Source organism: Oryzias melastigma, linkage group LG5, assembly GCF_002922805.2.
Source record: "Oryzias melastigma strain HK-1 linkage group LG5, ASM292280v2, whole genome shotgun sequence".
Lineage (NCBI taxonomy): Eukaryota > Metazoa > Chordata > Actinopteri > Beloniformes > Adrianichthyidae > Oryzias > Oryzias melastigma.
The window spans coordinates 14,125,704-14,145,395 of NC_050516.1; the positions used below are offsets into that span (position 1 = coordinate 14,125,704).

The 19,692-nt window shown below is 41.9% G+C and overlaps 1 protein-coding gene across 1 annotated transcript in view; it reads right to left on the reverse strand.

Annotated features, from left to right (window-relative positions):
* The window catches only part of LOC112145003 (helicase with zinc finger domain 2), a 27,268-nt gene extending 11,104 nt beyond the window's left edge, over positions 1–16,164 (reverse strand). Inside the window, exons 1-9 of the mRNA XM_024269971.2 lie at positions 14,695–16,164; positions 13,728–13,911; positions 13,489–13,596; positions 10,418–10,926; positions 9,680–10,318; positions 7,140–7,938; positions 5,019–5,091; positions 1,477–4,873; positions 1,290–1,375 (exon numbers count right to left, since the gene is read on the reverse strand). Of these exons, the coding sequence (XP_024125739.2) occupies positions 1,290–1,375; positions 1,477–4,873; positions 5,019–5,091; positions 7,140–7,938; positions 9,680–10,318; positions 10,418–10,926; positions 13,489–13,596; positions 13,728–13,911; positions 14,695–16,046 (7,147 nt within the window). The 5' untranslated portion in view covers positions 16,047–16,164. The remainder of the gene's footprint in view (positions 1–1,289; positions 1,376–1,476; positions 4,874–5,018; positions 5,092–7,139; positions 7,939–9,679; positions 10,319–10,417; positions 10,927–13,488; positions 13,597–13,727; positions 13,912–14,694) is intronic.
* Between the last annotated feature and the right edge of the window lie 3,528 nt (positions 16,165–19,692).

Consider the following 19,692-nt stretch of genomic DNA (forward strand, 5'->3'; position numbering starts at 1 on the left):
GCGCCGACATAGCCGGTGTGTGAACCTTAAAAGTCACAGACACGCGCGCGCAGGCGCGAGCCAAGCTCAGGGTCACATGATTGACAGCCGGGTGCCGTGGATCGCCGCGCGGGGCGGGCTTACAGGTTTGAGGATCGGAGCTTGAGGAGCTCTGGTTAGGAACAGTCAGCACGTCAAAAAACGTATTCCTCGACATCATATGTGTCTCCCATTCATTCTGAGAGAGACATCCACAGACGGAGCTGGTAGCCCCTTCGACACGCGGCGACAGAAACACATTTTTTGACGAGCCGCGAGCAGCAAATTCCCCGCGCGGGGTCCTGCAAATCACGTTTGGTGCTTCCTGGCTCCTCCTCCGCCCAGCTGATTGGAGGAAGGAATGAATGATAGACAGAGGCACTGGACAGACCGCCGATGTCCCGCCTCCAGAGTCATATACCTCACTGTGATTGGTTCATTCAGCTCTGCACATAACAACTGTCATTCATATCAGCCTTGCGGGCCGCACTAACAGTAATCTTTCATATGAAGACGAGGGCCGCAAATTATCATCCTGCGGGCCGCAGATGGCCCGCGGGCCGCGAGTTTGAGACCCCTGGCCTAAATAGTCTGTCGCAGTGCCCATGGAGCAGTTGCGATGACTACAGCAGGGAGGTAAGCTGGCAGCCAGAGAGAGACCTGCTCCCGCCCAAGCCTCCTGAACCTTATTATATTTTTCTTATTTTCTTCACAATAAAATTATTCAATAATTAATTATGATAAAATAACAATAACTAATAAAATAATTACATAATTATAATAATAATGTCCGCTAAGTTTTATCTTGTTTATATGTTTTCCCTTTCAGGTTACTGTAGGCCAGCAAGCCCTCAAACACTGTCTGAGAAAGACAGAAAAACTGCGAAAGCGGCTGTCGTTTAGACACAGCAGCAGGAGTAAAACTCCCTGTACCGAAACAATCTCTGAATAATTGCATGAACCCAAAATAGAGACTTGCAATCCAATCCAATGCTTTTGTAGAGCTCTTTAAAATGAATAAACCTGATCTCTCAACATCATTTGCATCTTCCATTGTAAATGAAATGAACACAGACTCCGCTCCATGTAGTGATGAAGCTAATAACATTATCTGGTAGCTCCTTCCACACACAAACGGGGCGTCAAGATTAAGAACACATTTTTGGACGGGCAGCGGGAATTTGTTCTGCTGTGAACGAGAGGCAGCTGACACGGATTTTGTTGCGTGAATCGCATTCAATGTGAACGCAGCTAAAAACTACCTTAATTACCTTCTTTCTTTATCCGTTTTCTGAGAATTATGTTCTTCACCAGATCACAGGCTTTTCCAAGGCTGACAACTGCACCGTCTTTCCGACTGCAGTACAAAAACAATAGGTGCATCCGCTTTAAAGTTAAAGAACAAAAATCTTACCTTTAAAGAAATTAAGATTCCAACTGAGCTGAAGTGATACTTACATGTCTGGTAGGAGTTTGGGGATAATTTCGACTGTGAAGCAAGTGTTTCTCTGAAAAATGCTGTCGGGAATGTTTTCCATTGGAAGGTGATTAATGTAGAAGTCAACATTGCTGCCAGTTTTTACTTTGCCTTCTTGTTTTTCTTCTACTTTGCTTGTGACTCCATGTGCCACCCATGTGAATTGAGTTGGATCTACTTGTGTAGAAAACTCTGAGGTTGTAGTCAGCTCTAAATTTCTTTTGCGAATGCAAAGGAAACAATGTCCAAGGCTAAACTCAAATTCTCTGGTCCACAGTTCTGGTAGAAAGAACGTTCCTATTAGCTTGTCTTTCTGTGTCTGAGAGAAGCGGATCTCCAGGTTCTCAATGATAACACTTTCACAGTCATCCACAGCTGTTGAGGCTGATTCCATCTCACACAAAGGTTTCCAGATCTCTTTATACTGGTTGACATTGTTATAAAAAATATTTGACTTATCTCTTGAAGGTTTGGAGAAGCACTCAACAGGTCTGTGAATGTGGTCTATACAGATCTCAAAATGTTGTTTGATGTGCACAAGCTGGATTGTGGGTGTGTGAAAACCTCGTCGTTTTTCAGATGTCATCTGGATCTGAAGGCGGTCCCCTGGCTTCAAATGGAGGTCCACATTTTTCCAGGAATCACTGAGTTTTTTTGATACTTCTTGTTTTTCTGGGGAAAAACAATTGGTGCTCTTGGAGACAGGAGGTGTGGGAGGCAGTGGCATGGGATTGTCCCAGGGTTGTGTGTTCACCTCCAACAAGAGAGACTTTGCACGATCTAAATCTTGATTTCCAATTGCCTCCATTGCATCTCTCCATGCCTTTAAAGGAATCTTGACACAAGGACCACAGTCTGGCGTTGTGTTCAGGTTAAGCTGGACTTTTGAGGACTCTGCTATGCAGATGCGTTTTTTCCACTTGAGAGTGACACTGTGATCTGCATCATTAAAAAGAGGCTGGTCCTCTAACTGCAAGTCTGCATACCTAATTGGCATACTCCTTTGAAAAACGCTCCTGTTAAAGGGAAACATCACTTCAAAGCCGTCTCCATCCTCATCAGTATGAACGATTATAGCAAGCTTTGGGGGATTTTGATGTCTTGTACTGACTGTAAAGGCCAGCTCTTCAGCTTTTTGTTCATAGACTCTGGCTTTGGTGAGGTTTTCCTGAAACTGACTACACATGTCTGTAATCTGTGCTCGGGTGTACTGATTAGTCTTATTGCATATGACACAGTGCAAAAGTCTTTGCAAGATGATATCCATGTAGCGTCTTATAGGTGATGAGGCTTGTGTGTAGTTTTTAATGTTCAGAGAGTAATGTCCAACCATGGCTTGTGGGCTGGAGTTTGAACGGATCACATAAGCTTTGTTGGAGCACCTCTTGAACTGATTGATGACTTTCTGAAGCTGAGGATGAATGTCATCTGCAGCAACAAGGTCCACCATTTTGTCAAGGTCATTTTCTTTGGCAGCTGCTTGGATGTCTGTCCATACTTTTGTGAGTACTTGAAAGCCTTCAAGACTGTTAGTTGGTTCGTCAATCTTAACTTTGGGATTAACATGAAAAGAAAAGGGAATCAGATGTTTGCAATTCTCCTTGAATTTCTCCACTTTCTCAAGATCTGGTTCCTGCTGACAGCGTAGGGGTGTGTATAACCTGGTTTTCATGGAGTCGGTCAAATACTCAGAAGCATGTTTGTTATATAACACGCTTAGTTCTTCAATCATCAGACGAGCTTTGCGCCTCCCAGGCACTCTGTCATCATCAGACTGAGAATAAGCCCAGTCTTCAAGTCTAGCTCTTCTTTGTGTTTTGGCAAAACAGTAGGCTACAGTCAGACAGTCTTCCACTGTGTCAAACCTGGACCCCTCCATGTAGTTTTCGGTGATAATTTTCTCTGCCTCTTCATATGACAGCTGCCTGTTGGAGCTAATCAGGGAAAGTTGAAATGTGGGCTCATCAATGATTTTGTGTGTTTCTTTTTCAACTTTGAACATCAGGGAGATCACCCTGCTGTCCTGGCCTGACAGAAGACTGAAATGTCCTGTGCTTAACTTTTCAGGAAACATATGTGTAGGTTTTTGTCCTCTGTTGTAATATGTTGAACCCCGTTTTTCTGCATACCTATCCAGGTGACTGTTTGCCCTCACAAAGCTTGCCACATCTGAAATATGAACTCCCAACTCATAAATGTCTCCAAGATCTTTGATACTGATGGCATCATCCAGGTCTTTTGCATCAGGTGGGTCAACAGTGAATGTAATTTTTCTTCGTAAATCAACGCGTCTTTCAGTTACATCCTCTTCTGTCAACTCAAAGCTCTTATATGAAGGGGCTGCAACTCCAAACTCCTTTTTCAGGAGCCAAAGCCTGTCATCAAAAGGCCCTCTTTCTGGAAGAATATCTATGACTCTTCCTATAGGATTCAAACATTGTTTTTTCCAGTCCAGAATCTGGACAACAAAGACACAGTCTCTAACTTCTTTTGAATGCTGAGTGTGTGCAAAAGTCCAAGTTCCATCACTTCGTTCCCAAACTGGAATGAAGTTCCGTCGTTTTTTGTTGATACAAATGCATATCTTGGGGGCTCTTTTATCGACAGGTATCATTGTCCTTTTGACAAATTTGCTTATAGAACCCATAGTTCTCTTAGTGTGATCTTCTTCCTCTAGATGGCACACAAGCTGACGGGCGTTTTCGTCTTTTCTGATGATACCAACCACCTTTCCCCCATTTGTTGAGTTTTGTTCTTCTCTCTCTATCTGAACGACCACCTCATCTCCAGTGAACGCCTGTCTCATGTTGGCTTGTCCAACAATGCTAATTTGTTTGCCTGTATTATTTAAGAGTTTCACATGGCCTCTGTTGTAAGCCTCCCTGAAGAACTTTCCCTGTTTGTACTTTCTTGGTTGTGTTTCACATAATTCAATGAGACCATTCACATCACTGGGGATGTTTTGTGGCTCACTTGACTCTTCATCTGAACTGTATTCTGTTTGCTGCTGTTCATACTCATCTTTTAGTTCTTTAAGAATGGCATCATTGAGAATATGGTTGTCACTCACATCTTCACACCTTTGAAATCTGACAGTTTCCATGACGTCTCTTTCAAAGAAGTCCTTGGTGTAATGTTGGGGTCCAACACTGTTGTTGCTGATACAGTGGTCGATGAAGCTTTTCCAGATTCCTGAACATTTTCCAAAGGTGGAAAGGGCAGCAGCATCACCAACTACAACTATGTGAGACTTAGCTCTGGTCATTGCAGTGTTGAGCACACGGGCATCACTAAACAGGGGCAGACCAGGCACATGGGAAGATTGGAGACTGTCCCGGGTTTGCACAGCTGTCATTATAACTGCCCTGAACTGTCCCCCTGTGAACACATAAAGAGAGTTGTATTTTAGAGACACATGCAACAAGAAAGCTCAACCATCACTCTACCATTGTTTTTACACCAGTTTGTATTTAGAATTTTCATGGAAACAATGTATTACAACATAAACTACTGTGAAAGTTACCTTGAACATTTGCCAGAGTTTCAACAGTAATGTCAGGGAATGTTTTTGAAAGCTTTTTTCTAATTCGCCAAACCTATGAGCCGTAAAAAAAAGAGAAAAACATTAATGTATTCCAATTTTGATTATATCAATTATCAGTGCAGAATTCATGCAAGCACGACAAGCTGCATTCTTAATAACAGGTCAAAAGATCAATTACACCATAAATTAAGGTCCAAGAAAAATGCCTCTACTTTTGGTTAGCAGAAGCAAGAGGTTTGCATTGTCTTTAGGGCTGCCACAAATTATTATTTCAATTGTCGACTAATCTCTGATTATTTTTTCGAATAGTCGATTAATCGGGTCGTGTAGTGACTTGATGTAAAACACACATCTTAACCATCAATAGCTTTAACTGGAAGTGTTTAAGCTATATGCTGACTAAAAATAAAAAGACAATAGGTTATTGCGCCCTCCTTGTGCTCTCTTATGGGGTCCAGATGACCCCACCCTTACATTGAGGTGTTAGCCCTTCCATGACAAAGGTGAACAAGGTGGACAAGACTTCATGTCTGTCATTGGACACCATGTGTGTGGGGTCCAGATGACCCCACATTTTAATGTAAACAAGCCTAGGAGAGCGGAAAGGTTTCTGAATCATGCAGCTTTTCTCCTTCATTTGTTTCTGGCATTAAAAGAAGACTTAAATCAAATGAGGTTGGCAATCTGAATCAACTGCAGGAAACTTAATTAAAGCCTGCACATATTTTTAAAGCTTTCAAAACAGATATTTAATGAGACATGTATAAAGTAATTCAAAAGCTATTAGCAGATATAAACACACTTAAAATATTTGCTCACTAAGGCCCATTTATAAGTGCAAAACATTAATGACATCTTTGAACTCAAGATATTACTATACATAAAAAACCTCAGGTTGTCCATATAAAAACAGTGCTTTGAGACATTGCATCTCAAAAAAGTGGGGAAATGTATATTTTTAAAAATGGAGAAAAGCAGGGGATGTTAGAATATACAACAGTGCTTTGATTCTTTCACTACCTACATCCACTGCACATGCGCAGACCGAAATTGCATCATATTTTTCAGTTTGGCGGATCGCCCATAATTCTGTTACCTCTTTTATGTTGTGGTTGCTATGCTGTTTGTTTCTGTTTTTGTGACTGTAAGTTACATTTAATTGTATGCTTAATGCAGCTAATGTAATGCTACACTTCTACACTGAGCTCTGGACTTTTAGGCGAGCTACTTTGCTTTTGAGAATCATAGTTTTCACATCGCTCCACAGCTCCATGGCAGATCTGGATCGACACACAGCCTCCCTGTCTGCTGCGTGAACGTTTCAAAATCCACGCTCTTCGAACAGAACGACGTGAATGTTCCACGGAATATGAACAAAGCTTTGCCTTAGGGGTTCATTTCCAGTGTAAACTCATAATCGGTGCCGCCCTTGCAGCGTTTGGTTCGAAGGGCACAGATTTTGAAACATTTACTATGCAGACAGAGAGGTACTGTGGTCACGGATCTGCAGCAGATCTTATGGTTTATCTCCAAACAATGCATTAATGACAGCCGCACACGATCCATTTGAACAATGTTGGCTTAGCTTAGCTAGACGAAGCCCTCTGTTCAGCGTGATCAAACTTAGTCACAACATGCTTCATCTTCAGGTGCTCATGAATCGCAATAGTGCTCCCATGGAACACAAGTTCTGCCTTGTCGAAATTACCTTGGATACTTTTTCCTCTTTCATTTTTCTTATATTTCCCACATTTTCAAGCTCCGTTAGTGTGTTTTTATGATAGATACCCCAGCCTACCCACAATTTCCTGTGACATCACTACTGACCGGCTTAGCACTACTGCGCATGTGTGACAAAGAGAATGGCAGACCCGGTTATTAGAAAACATGCACCATAGTTTTGAGATCAAAACAAGGAAAAAACGACACTTCGACTACCAAATTAGTTATTGACTATTTTAATAGTCAACGTAGTCACAACTAATTGTGGCAGCCCTAATTGTCTTCTTTATTCTAAAGTGTGGTCAGAAGAACCCTATGCAATAACTTCTCTCATTGCTTCCTTGTCAAATGTAAGGCAAAAGAGAAGATTGATTTTACCTGAGCGCCTTCTGACAGGACGCAGATAGATCTTTGCTCCTTTGGCCCCCAGGTTGATGGCCACTGTTCCAAAATATCTTTCACCACATTTTCCACTTCCAGGATTTCTTGCTTGTTCCACCAAGACTTAGAAATGGTGTCCAAGACACAGTCTCCCCTAACATGATGAAATCTCAGGGCGTGGTTATTTGCTGGAGGTGGAACATTTCCAGCAGCCTTGATGGCATTCATTTTACCAACATAGAAATGGGTGGAGACAAAGTCTACAATTTCTTTAGTGGAGCGGTAGTTGTCGCTGAAAATGACGCGGCTTCTCTGTGCAGCATCACAATGTTTGCCTTGATAGTAATGGAACAAGCGTGTAAGAAGTGTGTACTCAGAACGGCGGTCATCATCCACAGAGAAGAGCTGGGGTCCCATTTGCATGTGATCTCCTGCTAAAGCAACCCTGGTGTTTGACCCAGCAAGGTTTAGAGCCAGCAAAGCTTCACACTCAAGCATCTGAGAGGCCTCATCAATAAGAATGTGGGTGAAGTATCCCTCTGGAAGCTTCAGGTCATGAAAATGTTTTGCCATGCTTGTAGTTGTTACAACTACGTTGTGGGCATCCAGAGCATCTTTTGTGGGGAGCAGAAACTGCTGCTTGTCTTTAGATAGAAGACAGTATTTCAAAGTGATCTCATGTGTTATCTTCAAGGCCTTCCCCTGTTTGTTTGCTTTAATACGAAGCGGCCGCAGTCCTTCCTTTTCATTGCTGATGATTGGATGGAAATGGTCTCTGATGTAAAGATCAGCAGAACTAAAACGTAAAAAAATCACATAGCAGTTCAGAATTAAACACGGCATAACACACATAAAGTTTAAATTTCTTCAAAACTACATAAAGAAAAAGCAATAAAAGTATATAAGGTAGTATAAAAAAGGGATATTTTTCCCTCAGGTTATGTCACTGTCAAATATTATGTTTGTGGGTAGCCGGCATCGCCCTAGACCGTTAGCGCCTGTTGTGTATGGGCCGGTCCCCGTCCGGAGCAGCGTGGTGCGTTCAGGGCAGACTGAGAACAGTGCAGCCCGGTCAACAGTCACGTTCTCGCACCGGTCCCAATACCCTGGCAGATGGGAGAGAGGGCACAGCAAGAACTCCAAGGCCCTGGAGCAGCGAGATCTGGGCGGCATTTGCTTTAAATCATGCTGCGTCCAAGACTTCATATCGAGCTGGAGCAAAGCCGCAGGGTAAATTCATCTGGCTGGGGGTGGCAACCCTGGGCTGAGGGATCCTGTTTTACATGTGGATCCCACCAAGTCCCTATCAGAGGGACTCAGGCACTGGTGGGACAGTGAGGTTTTTGTACGCCACATGTCACACTTCCTCCGCTCCTACTGAGGAAATCCTTTTTTCTGGTATTATCCGAGCCCAAACACATACAAATACCACAGCAATCTTCTATAAAACAAAAAAAAAAGATCAGTGGTCCTGCCAGAGCATGTGGAAATAGTGTCAAGTCTAAAGCTACCATTAACTTTGAATAAGCCACAAAATCAGCCTAAAAGTTCCCTATAGCAAGTAAACTTACTCAGATATTCCTAAAATGTTTTCTAGAAATTCTCCTTTATCAGCTGACAGTAATGATGCACTAGTTAAAAGTCACATTTTTGTTTTCCAGCTCTGTTTGTAGAATTTTAACACGGCAGGGAAAAAAGGCATCTATGGCATTCTAATATGGCGTCCAACTTTGCACACGAAACAAGCTAGCATGCGATCTCTAGTGATATATACCTTATTGGGTGAACCATTGCATTTGTAGAATAATTTGTAGAGTAACCTAAATTCACAAAAACTGCAAAAAAAAAAACAACAAAAAAAATAAACAGTGTAGTAACCACATGATCAAAGAGAGAGGACAGATTTTGGGGTGGTCCGCCAAAACAGAAAATCATGATGTAATTTTGGACTGTGCGCTGGTAGGAAATTTTGACCGGTAGGAAACATTTATACAACACCAGGAAATCTAAATTTACAGCAAAGAATTTACATTTGCTGTATGTTCCCATGGGTTAAGAGGGGGGGTCCTTGGCCTCAGTAACCTATCTCTCAATCCATTTTCAGAGCTTGTTGAATCCATTTCGAGGTAATGGCCCTGCTGAAACCCACCCCCTGACCCCAGTGACCCTGTCACCAATCTGTTGCAGGGCAACACACCCAGCCTCTCATGCACACCTAGGTGCAATTTAGAGTCACCAATCAACCTATGAAACATGTTTTTGTACTATGGGAAGAAGCTGGAAAAGCCCAAGGGTCTTCACCAGGTCTTTAGGAACCAGGGCCTTCATGCTGTGAAGCAAGAGCACTAACCACTCCACCACCATGTAGCCCACTCCACATAAATCCTTGCCCTTAACAACTTGACAGTATGTTTTTGAAAAATGATAAATGCAGCTCTTAAATAAAAAGTCTGGGGATGGATGGATGTATGGATGGTTGGTTGTTCTTGAGAAAATGTAACTCAAACAAAATACAATTTATGAGCAGAGTGTGTTACCTGTTGGTGTAGGTGCAGATCAGCACTTTGTTCTGACGATTCTTACAAAGCTCCCTGGTTGCTGTAGCAAGGGTAAAGGTTTTTCCTGTTCCAAAAGGCCCATATATGAGGAGAGGTGCCACAAACTTTTTGCCGTTGCAATCCCCTAGAATGAAGTCAACCGCTGATTGCTGCTTTGGGTTCAGCTTCTCAAAGGTTACATTGCCAACAGGAACCCCACAGTTCCCAAAGTTGGGCAGGACTCTTGTTGTGTCAGGAAGAAGATCCGCGGCTTTGTGCCAAATGCCAAAGCTGTAGCAGTCAAGCTGAAACTGCACCTCCATTTTATATGTCTCATTCTTTTTCAGTGCTAGATCAGAGCAGCATTGTTTGGACAGCCTCAGATGGATCTGGCTTTCATTAGTTTTGCCAGGCAGAATGCTTGCTTCATAAACCTTGGCTTGTGGATGGTTTGTGTTTACCGGGCCCATTAAAACTGAGTGAATGCTTTGTTTCAGAACCAGACCTTCTGGACTGTCCACCGTCAACTTGCAAGGAACTGAGATGACACCGAACAATTCCCCTTGAAGAGCAAACTCCATCCCAAACTTAGGACTCATCAGTATAGCCATGGTTGTGATTTTGCCACAAATGTTCAGTCTACAGTAAAGAAGAAAAACAAAGTGCGTTTTAGTAAACTCATGCGTATGTAAATATCTAAACATGCACATAAAAAAAGGATGTAAATAGGAATTCTACCTTGAAACAATCTGGCTCCGTGCTTGTTCTTCAGCATAAAGGAATTGGTGCATCCACTCCCTGTAGTTCTTGTCGTTTAAAAGAGGTTGCTTAGTTTGGGAGTACTTGCGGAAAGAGTTCATTTGAGGAAGCTTGTACTCCTTTGACAATTTCTCTTCCTCTTCTGTTCGTGATGAACAGGGGATTATCACTCTATTGTCTCTGTTCCAGCGCTCGGTTCTCTGAAACATGGCACCAGGATTCCAGCTTGGTGGGTCATCATCATCAAATGAAAGGAGGCCTACTCGGACCTTGAGTTTCCTTACGAGCACTGGCCTCATGTCAAAATCCAGCACCAGCCACTGCACATACAGTCCTGGGTGGCTGCATGTAAAGGACACAGTGATGTTGAAGCACATGTCTTCAGTACAAAACCTGTTTCCTGGTGAGTAAAACATGGAGCTGCTGTCACTGAGGCTGAAGGCAGCTCCAGGTTCCTGCTTCAGGAGTGCCACATGCTGCAGCTGTCTCTGTGGAAAACAAGAGTGAGGCTTAACCATCCAAGGAGATAGATGAACAAAACTAATTACACATTTGAGAGTTAGACCTTCGACTTCCCGGCCACCGTACGTTGTGTTCTGTTCCAATGAATGAACTCAAGCTACAACCTGAGGCATCCCAGGCTGATGACTTGTTTGTGGCAGTTTTTAGTTATTGATCAAAGATTGATCACAAATAGATATTTATTTTCATTCTCCTTAATACTGGACTTTTTTTCAATTAATATTTGAACTTAGAGAGTTTTAAAAGGAGAGTGTGAAAATGCTCATGCCTGTCTCAAATCCTATAATCCTCCTTTGCTGATTTCACCTGTCACAAATTATTTATGAAACATATCACTATGCATCTGCTTATTTTGCTGCTGTCAGTGATTTACACTAAAGTAGCGTTTTTTTGGACTTAGATATTAACACAACAGGACAGGTTGAGGCTGACTCCACTCTTAGCCCAGATTTGAAAATTGCAAAAAAAAAAAAAAAGAGGTGGGACTAAGGCAGACGGGTTGAGCGGGGGAGGTGGAATTTGGATCTGTGATGGACAGTGATGCTAGCTTAAGGCAGTGTTTCTCAATTATTTTCTCTCACGCCCCCCTATGAAGAACTTATTCTTTTGCGCCCCCCACTTCAACTTTCTGATGCAAATATCATCGGTATCATTAGTTTATTTGCTCAAGTTAAACGAATATCTCTTCAAAATATTGCACCTTTATTATCATTAACGAATATTAAAGAAAAAAACTTCTGATTAACCTGTTCTATTAATTTTTCTTTATTTTTTTCTTTTTTTAGAATCCTTCCAAACTTTCAAACAAAGTAAAAAAAAAGTCTTTCCTTGTTTCCCTCCATAGTAGTGATGAATTCTGGCTTTTCTCAGAGATTCAGTTCTTTCATTGGTTCACTGTAAACAGTGGCTCTTTCTGCTATCAAATGGATTTTTAGGTTGTTTGTTGTAGGTTGTAGGCTATGATCAGAGCTAATAAAGGATAACTTATTAAACAAACAATCCAGGGTGAAACGTTCATTACAAATCTTATCACTAGGACAGAGTTCGCTGGATTCGATGCTACTAACTTCCAAGTCCACTGGAAAGTTGTTAAAGCCAGAAGATTTTTGACAACCGAAAGGAATACACCTATGAGCCATGCTAAAGCAAACACAATAACAACCAACCGTTACGGAATCAAAGATGGGCGGGGCTTTTATACTGGAGCTGCAGAGCATGATGACGTGGAAATTCAGAAATGAAGTGGGACTTACACCACTTGATCAATCACAAAATTCAACTGTAATACCTGTAGGGGCAGCGCATATGTTTTTAGACTATAATTTCGGGAATTAAGCAAGTTTATTTTAAATGGTCAAAAATGTGGCAAGGACCAAAAGACAGGACTTTTAAAGTCCTATTTTTACAGGTCAAAAGCCAAAAAAAGTTTATTTTGAATTTGGTTACCCTTGAAAGACCCACCAAGCAAAACAAAACAGTCAGATAGGTTAAGCTTTATTAAACTTATTCACAAATAGTCAGAGCACAGTGTGTATACGCATTGACTGTATAAGGGAACTAAGTGACCCCACCTCTTTGCATTCCAAATAGAAAGTACCCGCCAGGTATTGAAGGACAAACTTTGCTTCCCGTAGCAAGAATCTTTCTTCTTTTATGGCTTTTAACTGTCACAATTCTTGTGTTTCATTTAATACTCTAAAAAATGTGCCCTGCATAATCCACCAGTACTCTCTCTATAGAAAACTGCTTTAGTTCTTGATTCTTTCTTCTTTTTTTAAAAAAAGTTGCAAGCAATAGGGCAAATTTTGGCTATTTTTTTCATGAACTGCTTCCTTCTACCATATGCTCTGCACTCTGCACTAGTCAAGTCAGAAATGTTTCTTTTCTTCCGTATGCCTTTGTGAAAAGCTTTCCTTCTCACTGATGTCCATATTTACTCAATAATTTTAATGGCAATTGGCAAAAGAGCAACAATTAATTAAAAAAAAAATACTTCATATAATGATTTATGTTACTGAATGGTCATGTCTTCATAAAATTCAGTGTTTCTACACTTTGGACAGTTATTTTGCTTCCAGCACTCGAATATACAAAACAACAGTGGTTTTAATCTGGACACGACGTCAATTTCAACTGCCACTTCAAATCAAGGGGAAGGGCTAAGGGGAATGGAGAAGGGGATAATTCAGATCGGGCCATACTTTTATATGTGACAATCCTCAAGGCTTCATCATTGGGCCTCCTTGAACTCTGTGTATTTGTTGTCTCTATTATTCCATTTAATTCGATTTTATTTATATAGCTCAATATCACAAACGAAATTTTTTCTCATTTTTGACTTCATGCCGGTATTTTTACAGAATCAGAAGTATGTAAACATGGACTTTCTTTTATTTTCTTTTGAACGCTAAATGTATGTGCATGTTAAGATTCCAGCTTTTCTTCTTTATATTAAGGCATATATAAACTTTATGTTTAGTTTGGCCACAAGTCATTTGCTTGACTGCAATTGAATCACTCAGTCTTACCTCAGTCTCAACTTTGAATGTCCACCTCAGTGGTTCATCCATGTTCTCTAGCTCCACTGTTAGATCTTTATCACAGCAGATGCTGACATCATCAACCTGCTCAGACATCTGAAATGAAGAAGATGAGGAGCGAGGGTTTGGTTTTATTGGAAAAGGACAATTGGGTGATATTTGGTAGTCCTGAATGAAACATCAGTTTTATTTACAGTCCTCCCACTATCCTACAGTTGCATACTCACAATGTACTCCTCATTGCTGCTCTGAGTGTACTCTTCCAAGAGTCTCTGGTTGTAGGACACAAAGCCCTCAGTCTCCATAGTGTTCCTGATCTCCCGCTCCTCTGCAGCTCGCATCATCCACTCCTTCAGTTCCTCCTCAGAATGAGCTTTGGGACAGTTGTGGCCGTACTCGCATGTCTGTGGTCTGAGGTAAAAAGCTTGTTTATCACTTTGGAAATATGACTGAGCAGCTAGCACATTCTGAATGCCCCTACATATTTTATGATTACAGGAAAAAAGGCTGCAATTCATAAGGGGAAAGGTATCTAAAGTCTGAGTTACAACTGTCCCTAAGGCCAGTCAGTGGATGAAAAATGGGCAAATCTGAATGGGTCATGTCTGTAGCTTACACAGAATAGAAGTTCAGAACCACTTGGTTAGCTCATTGAGAGAAAACATTTAAGTGCATTGAAAAATAGGCCAGAGCAAACACTTATATAAGAGTAAATCAAGGGTAAAGTAGGTGAAATGTCGGCATGTCATACGGATTTTGTATTTTTTTTCGCCAGTCCCCTCTCAAACTTGAAGACTGTGCAAGGGACCCTAGAGTGCTGTGCACATGATAAGTCTATTGCGTGCAGCTTGACTTCTAAAATGCAGCATTTACGTGGGGTCTGTAAAAGACCATAACTCTATCAGAAAACCTGACCGCTGCAATTGGTTTATTCTTCTGTCCAACTTTGCGCATATGCTGTAAGAATCCACAGTTTTAATATTTGACTTATTTTTTTTCTCAACTTTCTCATGAAGCACACCGGGTTGCCGAGAACAAAAAAAATAAGCAGGATTCACCAGGAATTTTTTTTTGTTTTTGCAGTGCGCGGCACATTTTATGAGAAATTCTACATAAAAAAGTTTGCATGAATGAATGAATGAATGGATGGATGGATGGATGGATGGATGGTTGGATGGACGGCGTAAGCTATACCTGTCGCACAGCCAGAACTCAGCCCTGCGGCTGTGTGGAGGCCTGCGCTTTGTCCACCTGGTGGTGGTGTTGTGTGCGAGGAGCTGGGCGTGTTCCTGCGAGGAGCAGTGCTGGTAAAAACTCTCTGGGGAGGTCATCTCTAGCAGGCAGACCTTGCAGAACATGGTGACCTCTTTGGACTTTGCAGAGTTTGATCCGCTCAGCTGCAGCAGGTGAGGTCGAACATCGAGGCCACTGTGCTCTGCCTTCCACACGGCCATCTCCACCTCACTCTGGGCTGAGCGGCAGTGGCCAGGCTGGTGCCAGCACGGTTTGCCCTCTCTAATGTGTCCGCAGTACTTAAACTGGCAGTTTGGTGGAAGAGGGCGAACCTGGCTGTATACACACTTTGTGTCAGTTTTTGGTGGGTGGTGAACTAGGACTGGATCCCAGGGGTGGGATGCATCCGCAGAGCAGAAGGTACTCCATCGTTTTTTGGCAAGCATTTGAGGGCGGGCGCGAAAGCAGTCTTTGCATAGCTCCAAGAATTCACCAGAAAACTGCTGCAGAATCTTCTTCGCTGCAATTTCTGGAGTAGAGGAAGTACCCTCAGACTCAGACACCAGTCGTAGAAGATCAGCATGAAGGATCTGTTTCTCTCTTGTATAGTTCCACACAGTAGCTTCTTCATTGGTCCTGGCAAAGCTGCATCCCCGACCCTCCACATGCTGTGGGCAACCAGAGCCTTCAACATAGAAGTTACACACTTTGTAATGAACGTTTGGACCCATGTGCCCACCAGTAGGCCTCTCAGAGACAGGTCGCCAGACTTCGGAGGCTTTCCCTTTGGCTAACAGCAGTTTTCTGCTACACTTGTGCACAACTGATTGTAATTTGTACGTGATATCCTTGACTCTGATGACGCACAGATCACATACAACTTTCAGTTCTATTTCTGCAATGAGCTCCTGCAAGGTTTTTAGGGGCTGCTGGGGAAGCCTGTCTGGTGGAGTCAACCGGTTGCAGAGCAGCTGGTGAGTGAATCCATGCTGCTTCTCAAACATCCACACTGCAGCCTCCTCTGTGCTACGTGCAAACGTGCAGCGGTTTCCATGCACTGTGCAACCTCTGCCCTCCTTGAAGTGCCAACAAACCTCATAAACTCTTGGGGTTGGAAATGTTGGCCGTGGAGAAACAGGCCTCCATATTGTGCCCCCTTTGGTCTTGCAGAGAAGAAAGTTACGATCGCACTTGTGCTCATCGTTTTTCAAAGAAAATGTAATTTCATTCTTCTTGATGCAACATTCTGTACAACCAAGCCAGAGGTCATGGGTCAATGACAGCGGAGAAAGTGTGGAGCCACTTTCTGCCATTCTGATACTTTCATATCCCTAAAATCAATGAAAGTGCAGAAGGAAAGACGGCCTTCACACTGATGTGTGTTCAGTTTGGGAAATTCCAGCGTTGGCTATTGCCTGAAAAGACAAAGTGATTAGTGTAGTCTTTGATTAAGGTAAAGCAAAAAAATAATAATAATACTCCCTACTTACAATTAACTTTTTTTTCTTTTAATTTACATTTTTAAAAACACCAAATTCCCTTTGACAAGATTGGTCAAACAGTGCATCTACAATATTTAGTCTTTATCACAAGACACGGCTATTAAGACAAAACAGACAGGGCAGGTGGTATTTGAATAAAATAAAAAAAACATGCATATATATATATATATATATATATATATATATAACACTTAAAGCTAGTCAGAACCCTAAATATAGTTTAGTCATGTTCCATTTTTGATCAAAAACACCCATTTTTATTTGTAAAGCTGCTGTCATTTTTTTCCATCATACAAACCTCTTTTACTCTGTTTCCGTTCATTTTTACGGACAGTGATGTAACATTTTTCCAATTTGCAGATATGGTTTTCTTAGCAACCAATAATAAAATATGAAAGATGTATTCTAAATCAGCAGAAATGGCACCAAGTAGATAAAATAGATCATTGAAAGTAATCTCTCACTTTTACAATTTTCTTAATATCATTTTAAATATTTTTTCCAATAATTATTAATTACAGGACAGTCAAAAGTGTATGTATGTCCCCCCAGTTTCCCCACATTGTCTCCAGCATAAAGCTGCTGTGGGATCTTTAACAAATGTTGAAATTACCAATATAGTGTTGAAAAAAATCATTTTTACTTTCCAGTCAATTTATTTCCACTGTTGACTATTGATGTCTTTAAGGCTACCTTCACATAGTTTGTCCCATTTTCTACCTTCTATTTTGGAAATAAATTCCATTTCCCATTTTACTTTTATATTATAAGTACTATGAATGGCACTGACAACAACCCCTAGCAACAACCCCTTGGGTGTCAACAACCCCTAGCACTCTACCCCTCACTCTTGAGGCTGCTGAGGTGAGACAGGTGCTCCAGGCTTTCAACCCCAGGAAGGCCACAGGCCCAGAGGAGTATCAGGGAAAGTACTCAAGGCTTGTGCTGACCAGCTAGCTCAGGTCATCACTGACATCTTCAACCACTCACTGAAACAGGCCTACATCCCAGCCCGCCTCAAATCTGCCACCATCATCCCAATCATCAAAAAGACACAGCAACTGACCTAAGTGGCAGTTGCCCCTTTGCATTCACCCCGGTCACCACCAAGTGCTTTGAGAAACTGGTCCTGAAACACATCAAAGCCTGCCTCCCCTCTTCCCTGGATCCTCACCGGTTTTCCTACCGCTCAAATAGATCTACTGAAGACGCGGTAGCCATCACCCTCCACTCTGCTTTGACCCACCTGGAGAAACAGGGGAGCTTCGTCAGGATGCTATTTGTCGACTATAGCTCTGCCTTCAACACAATAATACTGGACATCCTGATCCCCAAGTTAACAAACCTGGGGCTCCCACCACCCACTTGTTCATGGATTAAGGGCTCCAACAGGTGAAACTGAGTCACCACCTCTCATCGGTCCAAACTCTCAGCATCAGCTCCCCCCTGGGCTGCGTGCTGAGCCCACTTCTGTATTCGCTCTGCACATCTGACTGCAGTCCCAGCCACCCCGAGAACCTCATTATCAAGTTTGCAGATAACACAAGGGTGGTGGGACTGATAACCGGGGAACATGAGACGGCCTACAGGGAAGAAGTCCTGAAACTTGGCGAGTGGAGTGCTTCAAACTACCTGGAACTGCCCGCCTCCAAAACCAAGGAAATCATCCTGGACTTCTGCCAAATCAGGGGCACCCATGCTCTGCTGGACTTAAACGGCGAACAGGTGGAGTCCTTCAAATTCCTCTGTGTCCATATTTCAGTAGATCAGAACACCTATACCCTAGTCAAAAAGGCTCAGCATCGGCTACACTTCCTGAGGGTGCTCAGGAAGCAGAGGATCCACCGAAAGCTGCTGGGACCGCCTATCGCTCCACCATTGAGAGCCTGCTGACTTGTGCCGTGTCAGTTTGGGACTCCAGCTGCACGGTGGCTGACAGGAAGAGACTGCAGAAGGTGATAAACACATCCCAGACTCATCTGCTACCCTCTGCCCACAATGGCCTTTATCTACACCTCCCGCTGCCTCACCAGAGCCAGAAACATCATAAAGGATCACACTCACCCTGGTCATCACTTCTTGAAACTGCTCCCCTCCCACAGACGGTACAGGGCTGTACTGGCCAGGACAAACAGAAGAGGAGACAGTTTCTTTCCAAAAGCTTTGTCTGCACTAAATGTAAATTTTTAAACCATAAACCTCTGAGACTTGTGCATTCCCATGCAACTATTGCACATCTGCTTGATTCTGGTCTCTTTATTTCTTGCACATATGTGATCCTTTTTTTTTTTCTTGCACAAAATTTGTAAAGTTAAGCATTTTTCTTTTTCTATTTATTCATGTGTGTTGTTTACCTCTGTCCACATTGGAGTGAGCTGTACCTAAATTTCATTGTAACAGCCGGATTACATAATTATGCAAAACAGTGAAATGAAGTAATTAAGTAGGGGTGGGATTATTTAAGTTCGCTTCTTCCCACTCCTTTTCAAGCAATCAATCAAACTCTACTGACTTTAGTTAATTATCACAAAAAACGAACGAACCAAATGTGACATAAGTGTGTTTTATTTTTGTTTGTTTTCTATTTTCTAATAAATTCAATTCAAGTACCATGACTGGCAGCTGCTGAAAGTACCTTATACGAAATAACAGTTATAATTAGTCTATTAAGATACTGTATTTTGGTTTGTTTTTAACTAAAATGTGAAGGAGTTGCAGCTATTACTATTAGTTACTATTTATTTTTACTTTCAACTCATAACATTCATGAGACAAAACAATCCATCAAAACAATTTATATACATTTGAACTTTTGAGTCAAACTAAAGAAAAGTGCTGAACGTTGATAATTGGCAACTCAAAATGGATCATTCAATCTTTAACCTTTTAAAGTTTATCACCGTTTATCTTTTTCTTTTTCCTGCTATGTCTTCTGATAGACAGCAGAGGGCGCAGGAGACTCTGCGGCTTGCTAGTTGTTTCTATGGGGAGGTTTAATCGTGTCAAGCTGCGTTGTTTTTAAATGTTTAACCTGGTTAACACTACTTGGCTCCATATTGTAGCTCATACATAGTATTAGTAATTATTTTTAAACAATGGGTGACAAAGAAGAAAGGCCTCCAATATTCTCTCAGCCATTCATTCTGCTGAGAGTAAACTCACTCCATTGAGAAAGTGCTAAACTGAGACTGGCAATAAGAGACATCCGATTGGCTGCAATAATCATGTGACATGGACCAAAGATTAGCCAGAGGGGCTTTTGCAAAAGAGAAACTCTCAGAGGTCAAAACAAATAGCATGTTTAGTCTTGGCATAGTGGCGACATTTAAAAAAAATGTCGACTTAGAAGTATTTCCTGTCAAGTTACCAATTCAAGATAATTGATACACCCAGGCAGTCCGCCTAGCATTAGGATTAGCATATTTAAAAAAAACGAAAAACTTTATTGAGAACATAC